The sequence below is a fragment of the Petromyzon marinus genome, chromosome 44 (assembly GCF_048934315.1).
Source record: "Petromyzon marinus isolate PM22_M1 ecotype Great Lakes invasive population chromosome 44, UKy_Petmar_22M1.pri1.0, whole genome shotgun sequence".
Taxonomy (NCBI): domain Eukaryota; kingdom Metazoa; phylum Chordata; class Hyperoartia; order Petromyzontiformes; family Petromyzontidae; genus Petromyzon; species Petromyzon marinus.
The window spans coordinates 9,227,471-9,251,421 of NC_133710.1; the positions used below are offsets into that span (position 1 = coordinate 9,227,471).

The window sequence follows — 23,951 nt, forward strand, 5'->3', positions numbered from 1 at the left end:
GTTGTGCGACATCGTACCGTATAGGTGAATGGATTCGTTATCGGTGCAGTCACTGACCTGTTTGTCCAGCCAGCCCTTCCTGTCTGCATCAGCCAGGTCCCATATCTGGCAATACAAACCATACACAACCAGTCAACATCATCGTCTGCCAATGATCAATTACTGCTCGATGAAGGCCTCCACATGCCATCACTATCCATCACAATCCTGCGATGCAACGAAGACAAAGATCCCCCGTATAGTCTTAACAGACTGTTGGGGCAAGTGCTGTTAGCGAGCACTTACGAAGGCCGGGACGGTACACGAGGGGGTGGGTGGGTGGCAAGCACCACGCATGACCACTTTTATCTCCCCAGTGGCGATATTTTACAAGTGCAAAAGGTGCTCACTTGAGGCTGAGTCGACCTAAGGGAGGGCCCAGGACTAGTTCAGATAATCGTTACTGGAGTTTGTCGACAGCGGGAATCGAACTCAGTCACCACGTTCATAGCGCAGCATGCCAACTGCTACACTACTGCCACCCACAATCCATCTAGCATCTCCACATGAGCTCATTTCCTTGCTCCATATCCACCCTGTCTGTAGAAGTGGCAAATCCAGAAAAAATTAAACATCCATTTTATGAATACGTCAACGTTATATGTGTGACGATCTTGCATTTTCCCGCTAATCCATGCAGGATGTGTTTCGCCGGCACACTTTTGGTTTAATAGTAAATAGAAATGCAATTGCTCAAATGAAGAAATTGTCAGAAATTTACTGCATATACCGGTATTTTTGAACTGGTGGAATTGTTTTCACAGTTAGCACTTTGCATGTTCTCCAGCATTATTATACAATGTTTTGAAATTCTCTCACATAATTTAAATGTTTAAGAGTGGTGGCAATTCTTGAATTGCGACCACTGCAGCACTGGTGCCCAACAAGAGGTTGCATTGTGGGTATACTGTAAACGTGCCATCGACATTTAAACACAGGGAAGTAGCCTGCTTAAATCGCTAACATCAATCTATGGTCATTCACTGAAGTGTTAAGTACAGCGGTCCCATGGTTAACGATATTAATTGGTTCTACGAAAACCGTTTTCAATTTAAGTTATCGTTAATCGAATGTAGGAAATACATGTTCAAGGCTTAATGTGTTCCAAGACAATCAGAAGTTGACCTTTTTTACCATAAAATCATAGTTTCAAATATTTAAACATGCAATTGAAATAAATAAATGATATAAGACCATATTAAAGCATTAATATTTATATAAACATTGATACATCATGAATAAAGAGAGCATAAAAATGTGCATAGAGGATAAAATAAAATTATTACCTTAGACTAAGACGATGGATGGTTTAAGGGGTTAGCTCGCTTTTAAAACATTTAAAATCATTGAAAAGCATTGAGCCAGTTGCTCTCAAAATGCTCATAAAAGGGCATCGCTGATTGGCTAAGGTCTGCTGAGTTAACTTAGGAGCGCTCCGATTGGCCGAAATTGGTGGCCGCGTGACATCGTAAAACAATATCGTTAATTGAAAATGTATCGTTAATAGAAACAATGGGACCCATTGGGAAGCGGATCGTTAATCGAAATATCATCAATCAATGGCATCGTAAACCGAGGAACCACTGCATTGGTATCCTCGGCCTGGTGTTCCCGATGTCTTTGCATCAGAATGGTTACAATATATAAAGTTTATAACCAAGGAATGTGTGCCATCTGCTGGCCACAACTTTAAACTGCATCTACACACGCAAACAAAAATAAAACCAAACACATTTTTTTTAAAATACAGTTTGATATCAAATTGCGTGCCATTGTTGTTGGCTACAGTTTTAAACACATTTTTATCTGCAGCAGTGCCGTATGATGTTGTTGGAAATAGATGCAAAATCCATATTGAATTTCACCGTATTAAAATAATGAAGACATTGCAAAGAGAGAATACAAACAAAATGTAACATGGTATGTGTAAGGTATAAGCATAACATGGTGCGTTTATTTTGAGTAAACTTATCGTCAAAATATTTCCTATCCTTTCATTCAAAGGTTGCCTTAGTACCAGTAGATGCGATACTATCCGGATGACTTGCAATGTTACTCTAGTTATAAGATGTATTGGTCATGCAATGCGAAACTTCTGAAAGTCTGACCATAATCCCACAGATGTTATCCCAGTTGTGCCATTGGTTATCAGGTATCAATTCAGATCTCGAGCGGAACAGTACAACCCGTCGTGTTAAAGAACGGCCCACGAAAGCAGACATCACAGAGCTACCTCTGAGAACCCTTCAAGTAACCTGGCCGACACGGTAAATGGGCAGAACTGTCCCACATGTTCTGTCATATGAGAGTAACTTTCGTTGCATGACAAACCAATATTTTAATTCTCCGAACTGGAATTCCACCAAATGAGGTGCAAAACCAAATGAAATGTAATTATTTTTGTGAAGCCGTTAGTGATTGGGCTGTCTGGATTCAATGGGACTGCCTGGATTCAATGGGGCTGTCTGGGTTCAATGGGGCTGTCTGGATTCAATGGGGCTGTCTGGATTCAATGGGACTGCCTGGATTCAATGGGGCTGCCTGGATTCAATAGGGCTGTCTGGATTCAATGGGGCTGTCTGGGTTCAATAGGGCTGTCTGGATTCAATGGAGTTGTCTGGATTCAATAGGGCTGTCTGGATTCAATGGGACTGCCAGGATTAAATGGGGCTGTCCGAATTCAATAGGGCTGTCTGGATTCAATAGGGCTGTCTGGATTCAATGGGGTTGTCTGGGTTCAATAGGGTTGTCTGGATTCAATGGGACTGCCTGGATTTAATGGGGCTGTCTGGATTCAATGGGACTGTCTGGGTTCAATAGGTCTGTCTGGATTCAATGGGGCTGTCTGGGTTCAATAGGGTTGTCTGGATTCAATGGGACTGCCTGGATTCAATAGGGCTGTCTGGATTCAATGGGGCTGTCTGGGTTCAATAGGGCTGTCTGGATTCAATGGGGCTGTCTGGATTCAATAGGGCTGCCTGGATTCAATAGGGCTGCCTGGATTCAATAGGGCTGTCTAGATTCAATAGGGCTGTCTGGATTCAATAGGGCTGCCAGGATTCAATGGGGCTGTCTGGATTCAATGGGATTGTCTGGATTCAATAGGGCTGCCAGGATTCAATGGGGCTGTCTGGATTCAATGGGGCTGTCTGGATTCAATGGGGCTGTCTGGATTCAATGGGGCTGTCTGGATTCAATGAGGCTGTCTGGATTCAATAGGGCTGCCTGGATTCAATGGGGCTGTCTGGATTCAATGGGACTGCCTGGATTCAATGGGGCTGTCTGTATTCAATAGGGCTGTCTGGATTCAATGGTACTGTCTGGATTCAATGGGGCTGTCTGGATTCAATGGGGCTGCCAGGATTCAATAGGGCTGCCTGGATTCAATGGGACTGCCAGGAGTCAATGGGGCTGTCCGGATTCAATGGGGCTGTCTGGATTTAATGGGACTGCCTGGATTCAATGGGACTGCCTGGATTCAATGGGGCTGCCTGGATTCAATGGGACTGCCTGGATTCAATGGGGCTGTCTGGATTCAATGGGACTGCCTGGATTCAATGGGGCTGTCTGGATTCAATAGGGCTGCCTGGATTCAATGGGGCTGTCTGGATTCAATGGGTCTGCCTGGATTCAAACCCAGGATATCAGAGCACCTCCGATTAGCAGTTAGCTATACACGGTGGCATAAGAAGTTTCGACAAGCAAGACAGGGATGCAAGTGCTCTGACCTCTGCGCTACCTGCCCACCTAAAAGTGATGATTATGCTCACGATGCACACAGTGAATCGTGTGTTATGTCCCATTGGTGCACATAATACGCGAAATGTTACGTGCAGACCAATGAAAAGATAAAAAAAAACAAGACAGAATATGTGAGACAGTCAATACAAAACAAGCCAGTACAAATGAGACGATAACGTCACCATCATTTGTCGAATAAAATCAGAACCCAAAATAACGTCAATACAGAAATGGCATAAATATGCAGAGGAGAGGAAAACATGTACATGCCTGTCATTCGCCATAGCAATACGCACAATGACACATCACGTGGAATTGGCTGGCACTCAGTTCAGATGGCGTCATACATGCGTGACTTCACAGCGTGCCAGCATTTGTACATTCGAACCTTGCCAAGCGTGAGGTCCGAGAGACCGGACTTTTTCAGGAACAATGCCGCTTCAGAGGCCCCAACTCTGCCATTGTTGCCCGGATCCACCTGCACCACACAAACACATAGTCGACCAGTGTTAGCCGTGTTCACTAAATTAGTTTTGGAAATATTTGAAATAAGTGGTGGTGGGGGGGGGTCGGTTTTAGCCAATGATAACTGAGTCGATGAAAATAATCTAGCATGATGATGATTACCACCCACCAAATACCAAAACACAACTATGATGAGATGAAATTAGTCCGAATGAAGATGCAGACTAAGATTATTTAGAAATGTAATTTGACAAAAATGCACGGATGATGACCGAATGGGTAATTGTGAACAAAAATTAAAGCTCACCGATTGGCTGACCTGATATTTGGAGACAGGAAAAATTGCACACCGCTCTCACTAGGGTGGATTTTAACTTTTTCTGCTTCAGAAGACGAGACTAAGAGAATGACCGAATGAAACCCGCAGGCTGAGACTTCACTAAAACACCACCTGATTTTCATTGACAAAGACTAGGACTAAAAATAGAAAATACTGACGAAACGAACACTGCAGTAGTCAATACTTCACACGTTGTTCAAGGTAACATTATACCGACTCAGAAGTGCACCCAGGGTGAGAAAAATAAATATGCCGTCCTACCGGCCAATATTATTACACGGCCGTTGAATGTCGTAGACAATTCTTGAGATATTTCATTTGTGTAAAATTGAACATAAACATAAGAACTATAATTATGTATGTATATTTCAGATTGGATACATTCAATATCATCCAATTAAAACGGCATTTCTATAATTAATGTTGTTTTTCCTGAAATAGATTATGTATTCAGATAGAAACAACTTGGCCCCTCTGATGATTTTTTCCATCAGTACTCGATGTATTTCGAGATAGGCGTAATATTAAATTTGACGATGAACAATTGAATACATAATATGCATTTAAAACAAAGCCTTCTGGCCACAAATAGTTTTCAAAGCTTTATCAACCGATATAACTCACAACCATATCACTGCCAGAGAAACATGGCTAAATAAATAGAAGCTTTGAACACAAGGGCATATTCCACACCGTCACGTACCAGCCTGTAGTATTTCTCATACACGGGGTTGCCACTTGACAACTGCGAAATGACATGAATGTGAACATTCGTCAAGTTGTTTGAGACATTGACCATATAAATCTTGACAAAGCTCTCGTGACTGCAGGAATTCATACTCTTTGGGTCTTTCGGTAAAGTCACGTAGATAGAAAAATAATTTTAAAAATCACGTTTTGATCGCAACACAAGCAATCGTCTTCAGGTGAAAAAAAAAATCACCATATATTGTCACAAAATAAATACAAATTCTGCAAACATTGACAGGGTTATAGTAAACCAGAAAAATGTATTTTAATAATCTGTATATGTATGTAAGTTGATCTTCTTTCGCACCGTACGTAGCCAACCGTGCCCATTAGAGGTGCGGGGAAGGCCAATAAACTAAACACAAAAAGTTGTTTCAAATCAATTAGTTTTCAAACCAGATTTAAAAGTACATAGCTCCAGTGGCTTCCTAATATCGGAAGCCACAGCATAGCCCTACTATTTCTTGCTTAAAGCTGCTACTGATAAAAGGGCCTCCACTAGAAGGACCTCTAGAGAGCACGTCTAGAGATTATTCTGCCTACTTTTTCATGGGGGCCAGACGTCATTGAAAAGGTGGCAGTGTCCAACACACATATGACCTGCCAAACAACAAACTGTGGTGCACAAATTTATACCGTTGGGTAGACAAGAGGCAGGGAAATTTAAGAAACTCGCCCATCATTTATACTGCCGTGCTGGGAGATCAAATCAAACCTGACAGCCTTTGGATTGAAAGTTCAGTGCGTTGACCATTACATCACATAAACACCCTTTCAATAACATTGAACAAAAAATATAATTATTTATAACCAGGTGAGAGGGCTTATAGCTGTATTTTCTAACTGGGGTGGAGAGATGCCTTACTAAAATTGTGTGAGAGCTTGAATGCCAGAAATGTCTGGTAAATGTCATCAGAACCGGTTAGGTTTTAATGGTGCAGAGAAACAAGAACATCTTCTGCTTCCTGTAGATTAATGAGTCCAAAATAGTGGGGAGTATGCCACAAGCAATAAAGACTTGAAGGTTACGGGTTGGAAAAATAAAAATATGGCAGAGTGAGGTTACTGTTTGCATTAGCAATGGCCTTGGATACTTCAATAAAATGACAATTTTAAAGGTATGTTCATACATAGGCTTTCATGACCTATGTTATGACTCTTAATTTTTTTTGTTAGATTGAGTGGGTATAATGTCAATCAGAGCAATGTAGCCTCGACCACAATGACAAACAAATCAAGCTGTCAAACTGGTATATCAAAAAAGCAAGCGAAATTTTACAAAAATATAATTTGCAACTACATTTGTCAATTTTTTTTATCATATAGTATATAATTGTCAAATATTGCCTGCGTGTAATAACACAACCTAACCCAAAACACTAAACATGAATCCATTTGTCGTGACATCAAGGATGTCACTGTATGGTGCCGACCCGGAAGGGTCGTGCCGTTCGATGTTCCTACATCGTGGACAGCACCGTGTGTAGTACCAGCCCTAGCGGGGCCTGGCAAGCACTGGGATAGTGCGGGCACCACGCACAGCGTGTCGTGGGGGCTCCCCCGAGGGGGAGGGGGTGTCAGCCCAGGGGCAGGGTTGCCCCGGGCCAAGGCACTCTGGTTGACCCTGTAGACACGTGATCCGGAATGTCCATACAGGGGGCCCCAGGTGGGGGGACTAGGGGGTGATCACGTGTCCGGAGAGAGCTCTTGAGAAGGATCGATCAAGAGGGAACGAGAATGTTCGGGAAGGCGGGTGGGGCCGGGGGCAGAGCGGCCCCAACCAAAGAGGGATATAAGGCGGGTCCCTGAGAGGGACCGGGGTTTCTCTGCGATCTACAAGCTGGAAGTTCCGCGTCTCAAGCTGGAAGCGCCCCGTCCTACGGGGGACCACGTGGTCGGAGACCCGAACGAGGGTCCGACCCTTCGTAGCAGTAACTCCCCTGTATAGTGGGTGGTCACCACCCTAGGTTGTATCTGGTAAAGGGGCAGTTACCCCTTTGTGTTACGTTGTTACAAATAAATGTTGCCTCTAAAAGTAACGTCTGCGACTCAGTTGGACTCACTACACATTTAAGGCGTGTAGCATGTTTTTTTCTCACCCACAACATCAATATTTACCAAAAAACTGACCAAAAGATGACTTTATGTAACAATTATATATAGATCAACCAAACCATTATTGTTTTATATTTTCAGTAAATAATTACCTTTTTATAGTTAAATAAGCAGAATGACAATTTCCAGCCATTTGCATCATGGGGTTGTTTGACCATAATGTATCCACACTATCAGCAGGTTTTGACAATGAAAGCCGGTTCAAATATCGCTTGCCAATCACATTATCCGTGCACTCCTTATAGTGTTTTTGTGTTGTTTGTTGTTGTAACGCTCTTACACAGTGCCCTGGACATGTGAAAATGATCTTTATAGCTCATCGGATGCCTGCTGTATACATATTCAAATTCGGAACCACTGCACGACTACTCGCCAGCTAATGGACATCAGTAACAATCGATGCATGTATAACAATGTCATTATAACACTCCCATCATTAATCTTGAGGCTGATAAAATAATGTATTATTTTAATCGATGACAGTTCAAAATAATTTAATAATGAACTATTATTTTATTTAACACTGATTACTTAAAACGCTACAAAGGAAGTCGTAACGTAAACAAACATCCCTTACCTTGCAGAAAAAGTAAAGCAAACAAGTCTGTGTCCGGGGCTGTCAGCACGAATTTGTGAATTCATTAACGATAAACAAAACAACTAACTTGACAATCACAGTCGGGCGTTGCGGCAGGCATGTCGGTTAGTGGCATCAGCATCGAGTGACTTACACGGATGGGAGTGCCGTCATCGGTGTGCTATAACTACTACGCCCTTCCCCATAACTCTTGAGGCCACGAGTGGCCTCTGCTCGTTCGTGGAAAGCAGCGTTGGGTAACTTACTGCTACCCCTAATCCCATAAAGACCTAACCCCTAAACCCCTTACACCCTAACCAGCGAATCCCCTAACTCTAAACCTGAACTCTAACCCACTAAAAACGACCCCCCCCCCCTCTAAACCCCTGCACCACTGATAATATTCCCCCAACCGTCTAACCTAAACAACTAAATGAGAGTCGTACCTTGAGATCGTATCATCTGATAAATGAATAGACTGTATATATACACACACATATCGTGCAACTGCTGTTTCTCAACCACAACAGGGTGGTCAGGGGTTGGCAGCGCTGAATGTGTTCGAACGTGCGCCTGGGAACGTCAATGCCACAACGCTGCGGCGGCAGGCGACAAAACACTCCGACCGTGTGTGATGTGGCGTGGGACAGTTGATTGGGGTGTCACAGCCCCAACACAAGGTTGAGAGCCACCGTCTTCAATTAATTTGTGGGGGGGGGGGGGGTTGTCACTTAACGACTGCAAACTCGCGTTGGACAACTGTTGACAACAACCCAGGTTGGCAACCAAACGTCCGAAGCTGCGTTGTGTCTCAACTTTAATATTAACACTACAGTATTTGAATGTTAGCGCTCACACTACCCTAAAAACTATAGCACTTAAAGTCGTAACTCTATTAATACAGTATACCGCCGTGACATGCAGCCTATTTAACTGGGCCTTGGCAGGACACATCATCGCTGGGCGGGGATGGATCATGGCCCAGACGAGTGCCAGAAACTACAGTGCTTAACTATATTAACTTTCATCTTCTTTGGTTCTTTCGGTAAAGTCACGTAGAATGAGAATAAAATAATAAATTGATAAAATAAAATAACACAATAATATTCTCACGACGTTTCGGCCACAACACAAGCGGCCTTCATCAGGTGAAGGGAGCGAGACTGTCTGGTAGGACAGCGCTGGAGTGAGTAAGGCCCACTGATCTGTACAGCTCAACCAAGTGGCCGATCTTACTCTCAACGCACGTTCATTCTAAATGTGGAGGGGAGAAACCGTACGACCCGGAGAAACATCCACGGAACCACGATGAAAAGCGAACCACGAAAAACTCCGAACATACAGCAGGCGTCAAGGATCGGGATCGAACCCACGACCACCTCCATACCCGGAGAGGTAGTTAACATCTCGCCACCGCGGCGCTAATGACAGGCATAGGAGAGATGTCGCGTCCGCTCGGCCATACACCGAGAAGAGGGGAGAGATCCTACGGGTTCCAGGTAGAGGAGTGAAGATGACCGATGGACAAGGCCGGTGATAGAGCGGCAAGTCAAAGGAGGGATATCGTCTCGCAGATCGCCCACCGAGGAAGACGGAGCGACAAGATCACTTCACGGTGCTGCATGAGTGAGGGTGGGAAGGCAGCAAGCACTGGAGCGTGAGGTTCGAGCGAAAGCGTCGGAGACCTTCATCCAGCAGTGGATAGACCGTGGCTGGCGATTATTACAGATTCAGTCTGACGTACAGTACATCGCACCAACATACAGTACACTGCCGATTATTACAACACATTAATGTAACAAAACTTAACCATAACCAAAGACTATGTTGGTATGTGTAAAGTCACGAATAAATATTCCCAGTGGTTTTTTTTAGTAAACACATTATATTTGCATCACTTTATTTTTTAAATGTCCTTGCTTTGACGCTGAGAGACACCAAACCTCGCCCGGCATCCGCGACCCGCCCGAGGGCCGTGTGATCCCGGCAGGACAAACTAGGCAAGACCGATGTCGACATTGGGGCCTAGCTGGGCATCGCGGCGAGCGTCGCGAAGAGACGAACGCGGCAGGTGACGCGCGGAGTCCGCGGGCACGGACCGAAGCGGATGCCGCGTCGAGCTCGCCGGTTAAAGTTTCGAGGTGGTGGAGTAACGCGGTGAGGAGAAGTGAAAGGCGAAGTGGCACTGACCTGGGTGAGCGACAGCGAAGCGGCCATGGCTGTGGATGCGCGGAGACCCACAATGCCGTGCGGCGCCACTGTGGGTGTGGAATGTGGCGGCTGTGGGACCTCGAGTGGTCCCGAATTCAGACCTCATTCAGACCACTCGAGTGGTCCCGAATCCAGACCACTCGAGTGGTCCCGAATTCAGACCACTCGAGTGGTCCTGAATTCAGACCACTAGAGTGGTCCCGAATTCAGACCACTCGAGTGGTCCCGAATCCAGACCACTCGAGTGGTCTGAATTCAGACCACTCGAGTGGTCCCGAATTCAGACCACTCGAGTGGTCCCGAATTCAGACCACTCGAGTGGTCCCGAATTCAAACCACCCGAGTGGTCCTGAATTGAGACTCGAGTGGTCCCGAATTTAGACACAAGGCAGCGGGAATTCCGACTCGAGTGGTCCGGAATTCAGACTCGAGGCAGCGGGAATTCCGACTCGAGTGGTCCGGAATTCAGACTCGAGTGGTTTTTCAAGTTTTTTTTTTCAAGTTTCATGTATTAGGTATAGCCCTGTGAGTTATGCGGCTCTTAAGTCGGGTGCAACCGCAACAAACAAAATATGAAAAGAGAAACATCTTAAAGCGACGACGCGCAACAGAAACATCCTGGGATAAACCAGCAAATCTTCCAGAACCCACCCCCACACACACACACCGTATTACAACGCTGTGTGCAAAAATCCCAGTGTGATGCAAGTCAAACAATAACAACCATAAGACACCATTGGAACCTCCTTTGCCAGTAGCAAAATATAATTGTTTTTTTTACCCTTTTATCTGTGCGCCTTTTGGCGTCATCTGGTCCAACACCATGTGAGACTAGGCTCTAAGGAAAGCTGGCTCGGGTGTGGACCAATAATTGACAGTGCCAATACATTATCAGAGTTATGTTTTTGTTTGCATTCCGACCGCAGGTATTGTGGTTAATGCAAACATGACTCCTTATAAAAAAAGGTGTCAGTTTTGTTGCCAGATAAAAGGGTAAAAAACAATTATCAACCATAAGACAATTTAGATTAAAGTTATCAGGCCAACTCCGCACTTCCGCAAGAAACATGGCTTCACCATGTTTTCGAAATCACCAAAATAAAGCTATAAAAACAATGTAACAACAGTAATCAAAGGAACTGATTCAAATTCAACAATAAACGATATACATAACATGTACGTAACGGTCAACCTAGTGAAATGAGTCCTTGACATTAGCAGAGGTATCAAGATATGAAATGTATTAGAACTATGGCCGTGGTAATACCGATATGTTAGTGATGAGGAAGCCAATGAATGACAGGATGGCTGGCACGAATCAATGAGCGTCGCAAATATGCTCAAAATGTCCCCCCCCCCCCATTATATTGCTATAAAATAGATTTCTGTTTATATGATTGTGGTCGTGGTTGTACTTTCTTAATCCCTAATCTCTGCCATTACATACAATGAAACAAGAAAAGGTAAAAAAAAAGAAAAACAGAACAATGTAAGACAATACACTATTAGACATTATTGAAAGAAAAAAAAGTCCATCCTATGTGTTAGTGAATTGTTAAATATTTTAGGCAGGAAATTCGTTTTCAAATTTACATTTTTTTCTGGGGGGGGGACCCCAGACCCTCTGGAAGATTTGGTCCCCCCCCCCCAATGTTGACTCCATGGCTACGGCCTTGAACTAATCCATCTCCCATCCTACCAGGCAAAGCCCCACTGAGGCTTGAACTTGTTTTTCAGAAGTGACCTGGCCATCACAAATGATAGCTCAACAAAGTGGTCCATTATTTGGACATTTATAGCACCAAAATAATCTTCATGTCCAATCAGGCGGGTCAAAAAGCTACAACAAACAATACACACAAAAATAATAGGAGTGCAGAGTATACGAAAGGTAAAAAAGTCAATCAAAATAAACAAAAACTCACTTATTCACTATTTATTTAACCAGGTAAGGCCCAATGAGCTATTTAGCTCTTTTTCAGAAGCGACCTGGCTATTACAAATAGTAATATCTCAACGAAATGGCTTATCAACATGTGGAGTGGTCCGGAATTCAGACTGGAGGGAGTCGGAATTTGGACTCAAACAAGCCATATTTAATTTGTAATCCTGAAAAGCTATGCGACATAAATTGACTTTCGACGTGAACCAAACATCTCTAACTGTAACACTGTCAACTCTACTAATTGGTGGTATTACCATTACACTCGTTTACCCGGACTTATAAAAGTATTCAGACTTAATGTAGGGTCCTAGTTTTTTGCAGTAGGGGACAATTAAATAACTTGCGAGCAATGTTTCACTCCTCTGTGAATGAGCTCACGGGATCTTTGGCGTACACTTGTGAAGCAGACGGCGATTGTCTTACGGTTAATGCACCCGCGGTATATTAACCAGGGCGGCCTTACCGGATTGGAACATCGATTCTCTGCAACGACAAACGAACGTGTCTGGTCAGCACGGAAGGTTGTCTAAAATACCTCCAGGAGGTGCCGTCTTAAGTAGCAGTGGCATGCACAAGAAATTTCAGGGATGCATCTTTTTTTTAATATTATATAATAAATTGACAATACTGTTGTATACAGTACTTTCCGATTATCAAATCACAGCATCGGGGGTAAGATTTTACCCAGGAATTCCTTGTAAAGTACCAATACTTTTCATCAAGAGGGTTTTTTATGCAATGTCCAAACAATTCATTTTGTTAAAAGCCTACGTTTAATAATTAGTTGATTAAATAAAATATATCGACCTCTTTCCAAAATAAACATGCAATAAGAATCATTGAACAAAAAACTAGCACTTACCTAGGAGCAAAGAAAGGCTGTAGACTAATTTAAACAAAGCACACGTTTATTTCGTTTTAGAATTTCATACAGATGACATTAAGAAATAAAAATCAGTTTCACTTATTTTTTGTCCATGACAATTGTGATAGTCTCACATACGACTCTCCACCATGTGCCATTCACTGTGCAGTGATATCGTACACGTCTTAGCAGGTTAAAAGATACATTTTGGCTTACAAAATAAACCAAGGCATATCGTACTTAAGGCTATAAATACAATATTTACTCTCATTCCATGTGCTTAAAAACAAGATGATTGCTACTCTATAAAAAAATAGCATTGACTACTGCAGAGTTCCAATTGTTTAAATGTCAAGTCCATGGGAATTTAACACATTTGGTTGTAAGCATTGACACTGATGCTGGAGATGAATTTGTGTGCACCTAATCCCACACTTATTTTTAGGATTCACAAGCACTAAAGCCTTATTAAGACTTATTTGGCTTTACGGGTGTTTAGAATCCAAACAATATAAGCATCTTAATTTGCTTGCCTCTACAGACTGGGTGCGGAGCCAATCACCTGCAAGTGTGCAGGATCGTGCAAACGAAATATCACTACGTCGGGTTTTCGCAGATGTGCTGTCACAGCTCTCCAAATGCGTTTTCGGGTTGTAACTGCACGTTACTTGGCATACTCTTTTTTTGGCGAGCTGTCCGACGTTTCGCCGCACGTGCTAAGGAGCTTCTTCGGGAAATGACGATGTTTGACAGCATAGCGGAAGAGCTTTACACAGTGAATTACCAGACAATTACTGTTATTGCACATTTTACCAAGCTTGCGTGTGACCAGCTCCACCCCTCCTTCCCAAGTGATGAGTTCTACAGCCGAAGCTCGAGTTCAGTCAAACCTATCTATGACAAATGGAGGATAGAGTAACAAAATAAGCCAATCCATGAGTCTTTGTTCAAATCACAACAATATTGCCTTGGTAAACTGACGAAAAAACATGTAGTATAAAAACACAACTTTCTGATCATAATAAAAAAAACCCAGCAAACAAAATAGTGCAACCTTTTTACCTTTCGTACAGCCAATGTAAATTATGTTCCGCAATTAAAACAAAATAAATACTATCACCTGAAAATGCTGCAATACCAGTACGGTACTCCCACCACCGTCCAAGTACACAGTGCTTTGCCTTTTTTCAATTCACGCTCTAAGCCGCGAAGAACTATGTCGCTTAGGCGTGTGGTGTAGTGCGCACCTACGCTGCAGGACTACTTTCGTCCTGGTACAACTGCATATGCCCCGTTTAACTGACAAAGAGCATGGAGGGCATTCACCCACACCGTTAATTAGCCATGAAGATCGTTAACATTTGGCAGCGATGAAAGTGAGGAGTGCATTTGGTATTGGCGTTAATGTAAGTGGCCCAATGATCACGATTCTCTCACGCCAGATTCAGTACTGCTTTCACGGTGGTGGTGTTAGTGTAGTGTAGCCTGGCCTAAAAAACAAAGTATCTAAATATTGCATTTCAGTTATTTGTAAAAGCCATAACCCAAGAACCAATAACACTTATGATACTGAAGAATTGGAGGCTGCCAGGTCAGATATGCTTTCTTCCACATTAATGGAAATCTGTGAATTGATACAGAGCATCAATCACACACACACACTGGCGGAGGGCCATTTAGCGTGGCGGTTATCTCCATCGTGTTGGTTGAAGCTCATGGAGAAAAATCACGGTGAAGGCTTCACGAGGATTAAATGACTCGTGCGATTAACATCCATTGAGTTTTGTTGTCCTTTCTCGTGTACTTTGGACAGACGTGGCCACACAGCAGCACAACGTGGTTCGCACCTTGTCTGCCGGTACGATCAGTCAATAGCCGAGGCCCTCAACTACGAATAATACAACCAATGGCAACGTGAAGCCACACACACCCCTTTTTACACTCGCAACCTCCAAGCCAAGGCCACGGTACGGGATGTTTCTCTCCCCCCCCTCGCAACTGGATCTTTGGCCAGGTCATGGCAGAACTGGACGCGTGAGAACCTGGCCTCGAGACATCCGAATTAGGCTCAGGATCAAGCAGGGCCACATGTGGGGTTCATGACATTTTCAACCTGGTACCTCCTACATTGGTGCCAGATGGAATCAGCGTGGCCCCCTGACACGGCATTGGTTGCACGGTGGGAAAAGATCAAGTGTCTGGAAGCTTTGTCTCAAGAGCTCAAGGCTTGAGGACACCGAGGAAACACTTGTGATTCCATTCCCAGTTAGAACACAAATTCCCATTAGAAGCTATTGCACCATTTTCATGACCACTGGGAACGGAGATCTGCCGTTCTGGGAATGCCCCAATTCTGATATAGGATCATTAATAGGACTGAGGTCTGTCTCTCCGCACTCCATGAGGCTCTGTGAACCTGACCCTATTGCTCCATCCTCCATTTAACTCTGCGTGGCCAGGGAGTGTGATCAGAAAATTTACTTTTAACAAACATTATACAAAGTTCAATGAGGCTTGGACAAGGGGTCGGGTAATTTAAGCATGACAACATTTTCTGTTACTATTAACACAAAATATATGCATGGAAGTTGAACCGAACGAAGTTACGGTGCATGCCTCTTGCTTACTCGATGACCCCGTGACATCACGAGTGGTTCTTGCGTTGAGCCAGGCAAGTAAAAACTTGTGGGGCTTGGGTTTGTCAACAGGATCCGAGGGCTGGGGTGCTACGTTCACTTTGAAAGGGTTCGGCCCGGGAAGGCTACTGTGGAAATGAAGACGTTTGGACCCAGCCCACCAGTTCCAGCAGAGCTAACCCTGTTCGATGTGACTGAGGAAAAATGGCATCACATACCCTTTTCCATTGGCACATTCAAGCCATGCCAGTGCGTGACCCTCACAAGTTGTTGGTTTTTCCCCACTCGCTATTTGCAGTGCCGAGTCAAAAAAGAAGCATGAAATTCTGGCCCTTCACGAGACATCTGAATCCGGCTCTGGGGTAAGCAGAGCTAGAAGCGGAAGGGGGGGGGCAAGAGAGGGTTAAAACATTTTTTGTTCTACTTTACATGTCAGCACACGTGAACGTGCGATGGCGACACCACCATTTGTACTCTGCAGTGGAAGGAGACACCTGGCACCTCCTGAGGTGCTCCGGGCTGGCTCGACACGGCACAAGCGAGGCCTGGTTGTACAGTGAAAAAATAGGTTTACTGTCCTGCATTCCACTGTGAGTTGAGTGTAGCAACTGGTCAAAGTGTCTTGATGCGTCCATTGCAAATGTTTTTTTTATTACACATTTTGCTTTAAACGAGACTAAAAACACAATGCCTGTCCCCCCAGCCAACCAACTCATATTTCAGAATGTCACACACTCACATCTGTTTGTACCAGTCGGACCTTAGGATAACCGCGTAATTAAAACTTGGAATGTCAATAATGAATGCTGAAGACTCTGCTTATGAAGTCTTAGGATATTCAAGATCACTTCACTGCAAATGTGGCACGTTACAACCAAACTTCCCATTGAACACAATACCATACTTCAAACCACCAATCCTCGAAAACTTAATATTTCCACAAATTAACACTAATTATAGCTGCACTTCAATATTGGTTTACCAAACCGCCTTCACAAACTTGCATAGCAAACATAGCCGGCGAGTTGCAAATTTGCCCATTTAATGTTGGTAAAGTGAAAATAAAGATGTTAAAGGATGAACTGGATATTTCTCTGTGGATCTTATTTTTCACACAAAGCAAATACTTGTATCATTGAATCAGTGATGCTGATGCACAACCATTTTAACTATTAAACGAATACAATTTTAACTTACATAAATACTCTTTTTCACATGTTACTTAAAACCCACGCAACCTAAAAACAATGCTTTCAATTGTGATTCTTGGCTGGCCATTGCATTGCAGAATGTGACCTCATACTTGGGACCCAACAACTGGATCTACTTGGCTGTACAGCACTCGCAAACGCCATGACTTTAGAATAAATATCAACGTCGAATATTGCGATGGACCAGCTACCTGGGGCTGACCAAAACCTGTATGAGCTGAATTCAGTTTGGGCTGATTAAACAAAGTGCTGCACAAAAACGCTGAAAGATTATTTCGTGCAGTGAGGGAAAAAAGTATTTGATCCCCTGCTGATTTTGTACGTTTGCCCACTGACAAAGAAATGATCAGTCTATAATTTAATTAACTTTGAGAGACTTAATAACAAGAAAATGCAGAAAAGCGCATGTCAAAAATGGTATAAATTGATTTGCATTTTAATGAGGGAAATAAGTATTTGACCCCTCTGCAAAACATGACTTAGTACTTGGTGGCAAAACCCTTGTTGGCAATCACAGAGGTCAGACGTGTTTTGTAGTTGGCCACCAGGTTTGCACACATCTCAGGAGGGATTTTGTCCCACTCCTCTTTGCAGATCTTCTCCAAGTCATTAAGGTTTCGAGGCTGACGTTTGGCAACTCGAACCTTCAGCTCCCTCCACAGATTGTCTATGGGATTAGGGTCTGGAGACTGGCTAGGCCACTCCAGGACCTTCATGTGCTTCTTCTTGAGCCACTCCTTTGTTGCCTTGGCCGTGTTTTGGGTCATTATGCTGGAATACCCATCCACGACCCATTTTCAATGCCCTGGCTGAGGGAAGGAGGTTCTCACCCAATATTTGACGGTACATGGCCCCGTCCATCATCCCTTTGATGACGGGCATGTATATGTGCTATCTTGAGCAGGGGGACCTTGCGGGCGCTGCAAGATTTCAGTCCTTCACGGCTTACTGTTACCATTGTTTTCTTGGTGACTATGGTCCCAGTTGCCTTGAGAACATTGACAAGATCCTCCCGTGTAGTTCTGGTCTGATTCCTCACCGTTCTCATGATTATTGCAACTCCACGAGGTGAGATCTTGCATGGAGCCCCAGGCCGAGGGAGATTGACAGTTCTTTTGTGTTTCTTCCATTTGCGAATAATCGCACCAACTGTTGTCACCTTCTCACCAAGCTGCTTGGCAATGGTCTTGTAGCCCATTCCAGCCTTGTGTAGGTCTACAAACTTGTCCCTGACATCCTTGGAGAGCTCTTTGGTCTTGGCCATGGTGGAGAGTTTGGAATCTGATTGATTGCTTCTGTGGACAGGTGTCTTTTATACAGGTTACAAGCTGAGATTAGGAGCACTCCCTTTAAGAGTGTGCTCCTAATCTCAGCTCGTTACCTATATAAAAGACACCTGGGAGCCAGAAATCTTTCTGATTGAGAGAGGTCAAATACTTATTTCCATCATTAAAATGAAAATCAATTTATAAAAAATTTCACATGTGTTTTTCTGGATTTTGTTGTTGTTATTCTGTCTCTCACTGTTCAAATAAACCTACCATTAAAATTATAGACTGATCATTTCTTTGTCAGTGGGCAAACGTCCAAAATCAGCAGGGGATCAAATACTTTTTTCCCTCACTGTATTTTGGTGATGCCTTGCATGAACTGGTGCAGCTCTTACTAATTTTTACTACAATTGTTTTTAGCAGGTAAGGCCCACTGAGCTATATAGCTCTTTTTCAGAGCGACCTGGCTATGACAAATGATAGCTCAACGAAGTGGATTATATCGTCACATGGAAATGTATAATAGCCAAATACTCTGAAGCGTGTTGATTCTAAATGTGGAGGGAAAAACCGGAGGACATGGAGAAAATGCACGCCACCACAGGGAGAACGTGCAAACTCCAAAAATGCAGCCGGCATCAGGGTCGGGATTGAACCCACAACCTCCTATATACCAGCCAAGGCAGTTAACATCTCGCCACCGTGGGGCCCGCTCTTACCAATCCACTGCTGAATGAGGGCATATCCAAGCTGTGCAGGACGTGCGTGTTGTTTGACCATACTTCACCATGCTGACAAATTGTGGCTTGGCAAAGATGGGGAGCACAGACGTGGTAGCATAGTACAGTGCAACTGTTTAACTGCACTGCCCTCTCCTGACAATGTCGTCCTGCAGAAGATTTTGCATGGTGATCAGCCACTCGCGCACCATTCAGGCGCAGGTGTGCTTCGCTTTTGACATCTGAAGATTGGGCACATTCAAGGTGATTGGGTACACCTTAGTGGCTAAAAATTAAGCTTCATTTCGATTTAAAGCTTTCGTGACTGCAAAGATTCATCTTCTTTGGTTCTTTCGGTAAAGTCACGTAGAATGAGAATAAAATAATAAAATAAAACAATAAAAGTCTCACGACGTTTCGGCCACAACACAAGTGGCCTTCTTGCAGCCCCTTTGGCGTCCATGCACTAGGTGCCTCTGTGGATGTGTAGGCTTTGACTTTAACATAGCTATTTCTGTGACCAGTCACAAGCTAATCCCTCAACTGTTTCAATGCTAAATTCTCCTGTTTGATATGTACTAGGTGCCTCTGTGGATGTGTAGGCTTTGACTTTAACATAGGTATTTCTGTGACCAGTCACAAGCTAATCCCTCAACTGTTTCAATGCTAAATTCTCCTGTTTGATATGTAAACCCCTTTGTCAAGGTGCCTCATTTCTCTCAACCAGCTTAAAAGACGCTGCGAATCTTAGCAGCGTTCATTGTAGCTCTGTCATCCCGACAGGTTTGTTCCTTTCACCTGAAGAAGGCCACTTGTGTTGTGGCCGAAACGTCGTGAGAACTTTATTGTTTTATTATTTTATTCTCATTCTACGTGACTTTACCGAAAGAACCAAAGAAGATTAATTAAGCTTCAGTTTTTGCCAAATTATAGATTCAACATCAGAGAATACAGTCATATGTTTGTTCCACTGAAGTTTTCAATACTTTACCAATGTTATGTCAATTGCTCATATTCCAGTCTTCACATGCGGCTACAACAAATCAGCTTGTGTATGGCAGCGACTTAAAACATTGTTTTTAGGTGTCCCTACATCACCACTGTGGTAGAACATTGAAAGGTACTCAGGCGCTTAAAAAACAAATCCTAAATGGCTCTATAATTAACCTTTCATTTTAAAGTAAATGTATCCTCCAGATGGGACGCAGTATAGCACTGTGTATAGAAGCTCCCTCTAGTGGAGGCTTTGCCACTTCCAGTGGCGGGAGCACATCAACTAAACATTTTTTTTATTTTACCAGATAAGGCCCAGGGAGCAGTATAGCTCTTTTTGAGAAGCGACCTCGCTATCACGAATGACAGCCCAACGAAACGGCTCATCACGTGGAAACTTACAATAGCCAAATACAGAAATCCCCACCGCTCTCTCCGTACCACCAAAAGGAGAAACACACACCACCCAATGACACTTTAAATTTTGCTCCTCACTATATAATAAGGAGCGAAATGGTTCTTGATCAGCATCGATATATATATTGGCAGATTTGGATATGGGCAGGGCTTGCGAAGACTGGAGTGAGAGCTCTGACTGGCTATTGAGTGACTGCTGCACTTGCAAGCAGTGGATGTCATATTTAGAAGCAGCTCCATTCGAGCCATTGAGGTTGTAAAACCATCTGATGACACCCATGCACATGAACCCAAACTTGTCGTTATGAATTCCATACACACACTCTCAAAAAACCGCCAAAATCAGATACAGTTAGTAGTTTTTGTATCTTCAGTAAAAATGTGCCTGGCAAGTTAAGTAAAAAATTTTGATTTTCGGTTATTTTACTTTAAACAAACTATCCCATGGAAAAAGAGGAAATGGAATGATGCACCATTTTGTAACAAATATTTTCTCCACTTACTAAAAAAACACACCCAAGTCGCAAGGTCGTATTGACTGACGACCTCTTGAACCTGGATTCCAAACCCTTACACAGACTCCTTAGACATCTTAAATTTTCAACAAGGTAAAACATTTTCGCCATTGACCAATATACTGGAAGGTAGTTGGATATATTACCACTTTAGGACTATTTAATTACGTGATTTATTTAAACCAGTTTCACGCTGAACAACACACCGATGCAGGGTGGGGGAGTTTTCTCCCTCCTCCATCAACAGTTTGCCAGCTTTACAAAAAAATCCCCAGTCAGAGTTTCTCGTATACTGCGACGTAACGGGACAATAAAAACATAAAACGTTGGCTTTTCCTTTATAATTCCCTCCTCGCCCGTTACCCTATAAATAACTCTCCGACAACTATTCGATGATGATGGACGGATCCAGGTCGATGATCTGATGGCCGACCACGTTGTCAGCCGACGCGCGGATGCCGTCCATGATGTGCTTGCGGCGATGCAAGGTGAGGTGGGACGACTGCGCGAACCCCTTGCCGCACACCATGCAGATGTAAGGCCGCTCGCCCGTGTGCATCCGCCGGTGCGTCACCAGGTGCGCCGATTGCGCAAAGCGCTTTCCGCACGTGTCGCACGAGTACGGCTTCTCGCCCGTGTGCTTGCGCCGGTGCACGCGCAGGTGGTGGCTCTGCCGGAACGTCTTGCCGCACTCCTCGCAGCGGAATGGCTTGTCGTCCATCGAGCCGCTGGGGAAACACAGTGCCAGGTGCTCGACGCCGAAACCGGCGCCGTTGCCGCCGCCGCCGCCGCCGCCGTCGTCGCCGCCGCCGTCGTCGCCGCCGCCGCCGCCGCCCGCCTGCTGCTCCTCCAGCTGCTGCGCGATGGCACAAGAAGAGTTCCGGTCGTCCCGCAGCGGCCACGTCTCGTCGCCCCCCTCCGAGAAGTTTTGCTCCTCGTGTGGCTGGAAGCCGTCGTCGTACGACTCGTAGCTCTGCACCGACGAGTCGTGGAGGTCGCCCGAGACCGCACGGAACTGCCGACCCTTCGCATCCTCGCTGCTGGCGCCTGTGAGGCAGTGTTAGTTTAGTAACGCGCTTTTGTTTCAAGGCAACATGTGGAACTTGCCGAGTCTTAGTTTTTGGTTTTAATTTAATAGTGGTCAAAACATTCTTAGTGATTAAATGTTATGGCGTAAGGAGCGTGGCAATCTCCCCCCCCCCCCCCACTTCACAATTCTATAATGTCAGCCAATTGATAAACTCAGTAAATCTTATATATACAGTCAATGACCAGTTTCAATCTTCCACTGTCACTGCAGTCTACAATAAGGTTACAACATTATCTCCATCTGCGTGGTCATTCAGACTCGTCAATTTCACCTTGTCAGTCGGACATGCTTCGCTCGTTGGTGGGTAGTTGTAGTCGTCATCAGAGCCATCCCTAAGGTATGGAGAATCGGGGCGACTGCCCCGGGCCCTGCACTTTGGGGCGCCCCCTCGCTTCCACGTCACGGTGTCCGATGTAATACTTCTGGTTTAGGTTGAAGGCGTCGGGGGGCCCACACAGTGTGGTTTGACCCGAGCCCAGTTTCCTCTTTATGGACGGCCCTGGTCATCATATTTGCTTTTTGTCCATTCGTAGTTATCATTGACTTAAATTAAAATAAAAAGCATTTTATTGATATTCTGGTCATTAAATGTGTTCACAAAATTTACATTGCTATGAAAGCATCAAGAATGTGGATCAGGACACCCCGAGTCGTCTGCTTTGTTAATCGGTGCTTCGAGGGAGTTGTCATAATTTAAAAGCTTATTTTTATTGTTTCACGAAACAAGATAAAAGAGAAAAATATGAGGAAATAGGAGTAGGATTGAATAAAATAACGTGGGCACTACTCAGGAAAGACTCACCGAGCATCACGGCTGTTCCTGGGAGGGCTCTCCTCTGGAAGGTTTGGCCAATTCCTTACCAACTGCTTTGAAAAGAGTCAAGGCACAGCCGAAAGCTCTTTGCAATATCAGGACACCCATGAAATGAGAGCCTAACACAGCTCATTGGGGCCCTTCTTCCTGCATTAAATAAAAACATAAATCTAAATTACTTCTGACACGTTAGTTTTTACCTTCTCGTAAATTGTCAACGGTATTGCTTTTAATCGAAAAATTACCCTCCTAACATCGTTAATTTATTACACTCCAATTCGGGATACAATATAAAACATCCTATCAATAATGTTAATATGATGATCAATATAACCCGTACATTTGTCTGATCTCGTCAAGATTTCAGACGCGAGGCAATATTGAGCCTGGATAGTGCTTGGACGGGCGACCACAATGCAAAGAACATAGGGCTGCTATGGGGGCGATATGGCGAGCAGAAGAGGGAAGCACAGCATTGTCCATTGTTGTTCTGCGATTTATAAGCTCCCACATCCATGCTCCCGACACATTCACTGACCAGCAAGAGTGCAGTACGGTCAAACGATCCCCACGAGTCACATGGTGTGGGGGAGGGCCCTCCTCCGGCAGTGGACTGACAACAACGTTGCACGCTGTTGCTCAAAAATAATCTACCCTCACAAATTACATCAACGGAGACTTTCAAGGCCTTCAAAAGTTCAAATTGCAGTTGGGGGGGGCGGGGGGGGGGAATCAACTGAACTCATCATCATCGTCATGGCTCTGAGTCAATAAAATAAAAATACCACTTTGTGAAAGTCAACGGCAGCCGTCCCAGTGAGAGACTGGGCCCCCACCTGCAGGGAGCCCCTTCTTCCTGTACGCCGCCGTCATCCCAGACTTCCTGTTCCGCTGCTGCTGGTGTCCCGCCATGCGGTTCCTCTCGTAGATCTTCCGCCAGTCCAATGTGCTGATGGACGGGTCGGTCACCTCCGCTGCCACAAACCCCTCTGCACCGTCGTGTGCCTGCTGGTGCTGTTGCTGTTGCTGCTCGTGGTGCTGCTGCTGCTGCTGTTGCTGATGGTAATCGTCCATCCCATGGGCATCCCAGCCACCCTCCGTGCCCCTGGACCAGTCTGCAGGGGAAACAAGCAAACCCCGCCATTACTGTTAAAAGCATGTTTGCTACGATAGGCTACTTTGTTTAGCTATCATTTGCGGCCAGGTCGCTGCTGGGTTCTTTGGCCATGTCTTCACC

At 44.4% G+C, this 23,951-nt stretch overlaps 2 protein-coding genes across 9 annotated transcripts in view; both read right to left on the reverse strand.

Annotated features, from left to right (window-relative positions):
- Window positions 1-10,399, reverse strand: part of EPS15L1 (epidermal growth factor receptor pathway substrate 15 like 1) — a 114,222-nt gene extending 103,823 nt beyond the window's left edge. For 2 of the 6 annotated variants that reach the window (XM_032970732.2, XM_032970731.2), the window contains exons 1-4: window positions 10,218-10,398; window positions 5,289-5,330; window positions 4,169-4,258; window positions 58-105 (exon numbers count right to left, since the gene is read on the reverse strand). In XM_032970732.2, coding sequence (XP_032826623.1) covers window positions 58-105; window positions 4,169-4,258; window positions 5,289-5,330; window positions 10,218-10,244 — 207 coding nt within the window. In that variant the 5' untranslated portion in view covers window positions 10,245-10,398. Of the gene's footprint in view, window positions 1-57; window positions 106-4,168; window positions 4,259-5,288; window positions 5,331-10,217 lie in introns of all 6 variants that reach the window. The other 4 variants (XM_032970733.2, XM_032970734.2, XM_032970730.2 and 1 more) reach the window with 3 other exon arrangements.
- A 2,674-nt stretch (window positions 10,400-13,073) lies between these two features.
- LOC116951876 (uncharacterized) overlaps window positions 13,074-23,951 on the reverse strand; it is a 36,635-nt gene continuing 25,757 nt past the window's right edge. For all 3 annotated transcript variants that reach the window (XM_032970683.2, XM_076073996.1, XM_076073997.1), the window contains 2 exons: window positions 23,551-23,829; window positions 13,074-21,857 (listed from right to left, as the gene is read on the reverse strand). In XM_032970683.2, coding sequence (XP_032826574.1) covers window positions 21,196-21,857; window positions 23,551-23,829 — 941 coding nt within the window. In that variant the 3' untranslated portion in view covers window positions 13,074-21,195. The remainder of the gene's footprint in view (window positions 21,858-23,550; window positions 23,830-23,951) is intronic.